The sequence below is a fragment of the Triticum dicoccoides genome, chromosome 6B (assembly GCF_002162155.2).
Source record: "Triticum dicoccoides isolate Atlit2015 ecotype Zavitan chromosome 6B, WEW_v2.0, whole genome shotgun sequence".
NCBI lineage: Eukaryota > Viridiplantae > Streptophyta > Magnoliopsida > Poales > Poaceae > Triticum > Triticum dicoccoides.
In genome coordinates, this window is record NC_041391.1 from 411,741,153 (window position 1) to 411,747,437 (window position 6,285).

The window sequence follows — 6,285 nt, forward strand, 5'->3', positions numbered from 1 at the left end:
AAGCTTATCATATAGATAAAAAGTAGCCCCCGAGTGTGCCTCAGGGTACCTATTGTCTTTTCTTAGTAAAAAAGTTAGCATGGTACATACACTGCATCAATTGTAAAACGAGTGGAGAAGGTTCGCGTTCCATGAGCGCTCCGACTCTTCGCCGGCATTGTCCCTCTTGTGTGCCCTGGGCTTTTGTGCGTCAATGAGGTAGTAGGAGTCGTTGCCCAAGGTCTTGCTGATGATGAAAGGCCCCTTCCAAGGAGCCAAGCTTGTGCTGGTTGACTGTTCGCTGGATCAGCCGGAGCACAAGGTCGCCCTCATGGAATGCACGCGGCTTGATCTTCTTGTTGTGGTAGCGGCGTAGGCTGTGCTGGTAGATGGCGGACCGGCTGAGTGCTAGCAGCCGGGCCTCTTCCAGCAGATCGACACCGTCTTCTCGTGCCTCCTTTGCTTCTGCCTCCGTGTACAAGGTGACACGACGTGAGTCGAACTCGATGTCAGTTGGGATGACAGCCTCAGCCCCGTACACAAGGAAGAAGGGCGTGAAGCCGGTTGATCGATTCGGTCTAGTCCGGAGACTCCAAAGGACGACCGGCATCTCCTCGATCCAGTAGCCGGCCGAGCGCTCTAGCGGCTCAACTAGTCGAGGCTTGATGCCGGACAGGATGAGGCCATTTGCTTGCTCCACTTAGCCGTTTGACTACAAATGAGCAATGGACGCTAGGTCCAGTCGGATGCCCTTCATCGCGTAGAAACGGGCCAAGGCGCCTTTGGTGAAGTTCGTGTCATTGTCGGTGATGATGTTTTGCGGGATGCCGTATCGAATGGTGATGTTCGTGGTGAATGTGATGGCTGTCAGGCCGTTCACCTTGTTGATTGGCCTTGCCTCAATCCACTTCGTGAACTTGTCCACGGCAACCGGCAGATGGATCATGCCGCCGCGTGCTGTCTTGAATGGGCCCACCATGTCCAATCCCCATACGGCAAACGTCTAGGTGATGGGAATGGTCTTGAGTGCAGAAGTCGGCAGGTACTGCTTGGTGCTGAAATGCTGACACTCCTTGTATTTGCGGACCAACTCCTTGGCGTCGTCCAAAGCAGTCGGCCAGAAGAAACCATGGTGGAAAGATTTGGCAACGAGGGATCTGGAGGCGGCATGGTGGCCACATTCGCATTGATGAATATCCCTGACGATTGCGATGCCCTTCTCCGGCTCAACGCAGCGCTGGAAGACGCCAGTCGCACTACGCCTGACGTGCTCTCTGTTGATGATCGTGTATGCAGTCGCCCGATGTTGCACCTGCTGGGCCAAGACTTCGTTGGCTGGTAGCTCGCGGCTCACCAGAAAGTTGAGGATGGGTTGCGCCCAAAACGGAGCTTCGACCATCGTCATGACAGCAACATGTACTAGGGTGGTCGGGTTGGGAGGCGGCGGGTCGGAGCCGGCCGCTGCTTGTTGCATCGTTGAAGTCCCCGAGCTGACTACAGCGGTCCTCAGGCCCGGTTCTGGAGTCCCCGGGCCGGGTTTGGGTGCTACAACCCCGGGGCCGCCTGCAGAAGTCCCTGGGCCGCCTGCTGAAGTCCCCGAGCTGGATCCGGCTGCTTCAGGGTCAGCCGACATGAAGATGGTTTCTGATTCTGGTGAGGGTTTGATAGACGGCTTGCACAGGCACTCAAGGGAGACACTGACTAGTATGGCCTGCCGGGTGGAGCCGATCCATGCCAGGGCGTCGGCTGCTTCGTTGTCGGCCCATGGCACATGGAGGAACTCGCACCCGTCGAAGTGTTCGCTGATCTGCTGGATGGGGAAGCGGTAGCTAGCCATGGTGGCGTCCTTGGTGTCCCAGTCGCTAGAATACTACTAAACCACAAGGTCCGAGTCACCGTAGCACAGAATGCAGTGGATGTCGATCTCCTTGGCTAGCCGGAGCCCGTGGACGAGTGCCTCATACTCGGCCACGTTGTTGGAGGCGGCAAAGTGGATCTGCAGTGTGTAATTCAGCTTGTCGCCTTTGGGAGAGGTGAGGATGATGCCAGCTCCCAAACTGGTGCACATCTTAGAGCCATCAAAGTGCATCCGCTAATGAGTGGAATCCGTCTTTAGCGACAGGTACTGGGTCTCGGCCCAGTCGACTAGGAAGTCGACCAGCGGTTGGGACTTGATGGTGGTGCGGGGCTGGTAGAGGATGGTGTGGGGAGCCAGCTCGATGGCACACTTTGCCACCTGGCCTAAGGCGTCTCTATTGCCCATGATCGCGACAAGAGGGGCGGTGCAGACGACCGTGATGGTGTGCTCCTGGAAATACTGTTGACCTTTTTGGCGGCAAAGTACACGTCGTAGCACATCTTCTGGTAGTGGGGGTAGTTCTTCTTGGAGGCAGACAACACCTCACTCGGGTAATAGACCGACCTCTGGAACAGCTGAGCTCTGCTGGCTTCTAGGCGCTTGACAATGATCATGGTGCTAATGACCTGATTGGTAGAGGCGATGTAGAGGAACATGGGATCTTTGGCAACCAGAGCAGCCAGAAGAGGTGGCGTGGACAACATCCGTTTGAGCTGGAGGAAAGCCTCGTCTGCCTGGTCGGTCCACTTGAAGCATGTGGTCTTCTTCATCAGATGGTACAGAGGGAGAGCCTTCTCGCCCAATCGACTGATGAACCGACTGAGAGATGCTAAGCACGCGGTGAACTTCTGGATGTCCCGCAGCCGGGTCGGCTTCTTCATCCGCTCAATGGCCTTGATCTTCACGGGGTTGCACTCAATCCCATGCTCGGAAACAAGGAAGCCAAGGAGCTGGCCAGCTGGTACTCTGAAGACGCACTTCTCTGGGTTGAGCTTGATCTGAAAGTGGCGTAGGTTGGTGAAGGTCTCCTTGAGATCCTCCAAAAGGGTGCCGCGCTTCTTCATCTTCACCACTATGTCATCCACATAGACGTTGTTTCTGCCGAGTTGCTTCAGGAGGCACTTCTACATACAACGCTGAAAGGTGGCACCAGCGTTTGTCAAGCCGAACTTCATGGTGATGTAGCAGAAGGCGCCAAAATGGGTGATGAAGGCGGTCTTCAGTCGTTCGGCTGGATCCAGCTTGATCTGGTGGTAGCCGGAGTAGGCGTCCAAGAAGGACAGCAGCTCACAGCCGCCCGTGTAGTCGATCACCTTATCAATCCGGGGAAAGGCAAAAGGGTCCTTGGGCCAGACTTTGTTGAGGCTCGTGTAGTCAATACACATGCCCTGAGTTGGCAAGCCAGTTTGGATAGAACACTTCCATGATGAAGCCGGCCGCCAGAAGCTGGGTGATTTCTTCACCAATGATCCTTTTCTTCTCTTCTTATAGGCGGCGGAGGGGTTGCTTGACCAATTTTTATCGGTGTTCCGTGAACGAAGGTACCCAGACTTGCCTGCCTGCGGCCCATGGCGTGGCTTCGTCGATGGCCTGGTATGGCCCACCTTTAACATCAGCAACTCAAGACCCTCACACGGGGCCAAGCCTCGCGAGGCAGACGACACCAAGACCTCCAGGAGGAGCGGCCTCCTCCGGCTGGCTCTTGAGGAGCGGAGATTTCGATGCAAGCCTCACCTCGTGAGGTTTGGATGATGTGAGCCATGACGACCAAGGCCAGGCGGGCGCCAGCGGGCGTAGGACAACAGTTTCCTCTTTGGTGTCAAGGAGGCAAGCACAGGCGTGGAGTCCCGAGGAATCAGCCAAAGGTTTCCATCCCCATGCAACAAGACCAAGAACACCAGGACGGCAGGATGGAGGTCATCGCCAAGCCCACCGCGGTGTCACGACCAGAGGCTTTGTAGGCGAAGACTACTTTTGTCAGGATAAGATGTACTTGCTGTCTCCTTTCGAATTTGGCCGTTGTGGGATCCCTTCCTGCCTTCATCTGGGATGAGGACCAAGGCCACTATAAATAGGGCCTAGCCACCTTCCGAATCCTGGAGATCATCTTCTCCCCCACCAGCTCAAGAACACACCTCCTGAGGTTGTTCTCCCACTATAATAGCTCATCCTCAGCCCACCTCGAGGCTAATCCACCACAAAGCAGGAGTAGGGTTTTACACCGGAAGGTGGCCCGAACCTGGGTAAACTGTTGTGTCCCATTTCCTTCCTGTTCATCGAGCTAGGCCGTGGGATTGGTGAGTAGGCAGACTGGTGAGGTTGAGTTATTTGCACGCACCCTAGAGTTTGAATCTATCCAGGGTTTGCGGAGCCCGAAATCCGACATTTGGCGCGCCAGGTAGGGGTGCGTCGGAGCATCTCTTCCGCTGGTCGATTCGCCACTACTCTGCCGCTCCCATGGCTGACGCTCGTCGACTCGTGCAGAGCGCCGAGCCGCCCTTACTGCCAGTGTCGCTCAGACAGCACCGACGGGCGATGGCTTCCCTTGCCGCCCCCGTTGCTAGTGGCGAACGCCGCCACCGGCCCCGCGGGCCATGAGCAGCAGGCCTCGTCGATGCATCCTTTTGTCTGGAAAGACAGGCGCACCGCCAGCCCTTCACTGACTCCAGCCGCTTCGTCGTCTCATGCTCATCGCGGGGCGGTGAACACACATGCTACGTTGCTCATGGCACGCGAGCTTCTGCGCTACCGCCCAGTTGATGACCTCTACGAGGACTGGCTGGACCGCATTGCCGAGCTCGTCAGCGCCACTGGAGAGTCTCCAACACCATCTCGCTCGCTGCCTCACCCGCCGCCTGCCGTGGGTGATGTAGCTCACGGAGCACCTCCTCCACCTCCCAGGCAAGACATCGCCCTCGAGCCAAGGCGTGAGGCTCCACGACGCGACCCGCCGCAGAGGGTGCCCGCGCGCGATGAGGCAAGCTGCCAGGTGGTGCAACTACCGCAAGAAGATGTCACACCCTAATTTTCATTCCACAACACTTAAGATAATAAATCATGATAAAATGTGGTTTGACAAAAACTTTTGAGTGTTTTGGACTTTGCTTGATTGAATTTTTGTTTGCTGTTTGAAAGTGCTATAAAAATCAAATAAATCCTCCAACGCCTATACTTCATCTCCTTGATCAAAAAGCCCAATGATCATGCCATGTGTATAGGTCAGAACAGTATTTTCTTGTAAAAATAATTTGGCCAAAAAGTATTTTCTAAATTAGGTTTTCCAAAAACCCCTGAGTTAAGGCTTGAACTACAAGTACTTAATCTAGGATGTGAAAAATCTTTAAAAAATATATTTGAATCCTATTGGATATAGGACTCCCTAAAACCACAATATAATTATTTTAAAATTTATTATGCTATTTTATTTAAAGGCTTTTTCTTAAATCCATAAATGGTCTTTAATAGGTTAAATTTATTTTAAATCTTCAAAAAAACTTGAGAAAATTTAGGGAAACTCAGTGGACATATATTTTCCATATATATGAGTTTCAACACATGGTCATGTTCAAAATATTGGACAAAACCCTCCAAAACCATTTCTGCATAATTCAAGTATTTGAAATATTTTTGAAAGCAACATTGTCAAATAAATCCAAGAAAATTCTAGCAAGTCACATATGCATAATGTGATGATTTTGCAAAGTTCATCTCAATCAAAATCATTTTGGTTCGGAAAAGTGCCCCAAAACCCTCTCTGTCCATAACCAAACTTGAACAACTTTACATTGCCAAATTTCTCCATTTGATCCCAAACTTTGTGGACATTCTAAAATACCCAATTGATGACACTACACCAAGTGGTGCATCTAGGAGAATAGATTTGCATGACTAAATCTTGGGAAACCCATTTTTGTTGATTTCTAGGGTTTACAAAACTTGCATTGGCCACTTTCTCCAATTGACCACAAAATTGGTGGGAACTACTGATTTGTGATGCCACTCATTCCCGTTAAGTCTCAAAGCAAGTTGAGCAACTTAGCTAGCCCAAACCACCATCAAACACCTTCTCGCATAATTTCAAAATACATGTTTCAACCCTTCCACTAATCTCCATGAGCTGAAACTTTTCCCACGGCCTCATCTGGTCCTCCTCTAACTCCTGCATGCTTTGCTGCCTAAGGAGCAATGATTAAGGGGGGCAGAGACCCATTTTTCATCTCTGGACAGCATCATTTCCCCCCCTCTCTCTCTCCACCTCCACTCTCTTCCAAAGAACACAAATGGCATCGAATGCCACTTTACCATTGTTTACTCCCCCTGCAGCTTCCAGACACAAGTGGACGCTCGAGTGCATGTAAAAGCCGCGGATGCCGGTGAAAGACGCGCTCTGGGGTGCGAGGCAGAGTGGACGACTATTGATGCCGCGTGCCCTGACCACCTCAAACCTC

General features: G+C 52.5%; 1 protein-coding gene across 1 annotated transcript; it reads right to left on the bottom strand.

Moving 5' to 3' along the window:
* Nucleotides 1-982: 982 nt before the first annotated feature.
* LOC119321812 lies at nucleotides 983-1,612 on the bottom strand. Its single transcript, XM_037595345.1, has one exon. It carries the CDS (start codon nucleotides 1,610-1,612, stop codon nucleotides 983-985), a length of 630 nt encoding a protein of 209 aa, XP_037451242.1.
* Nucleotides 1,613-6,285: the final 4,673 nt, after the last annotated feature.

What these genes read in the sequence shown, in the direction of transcription:
- LOC119321812 (XM_037595345.1), bottom strand. Translation starts at nt 1,612, where the DNA reads ATGTCGGCTGACCCTGAAGCAGCCGGATCCAGCTCGGGGACTTCAGCA.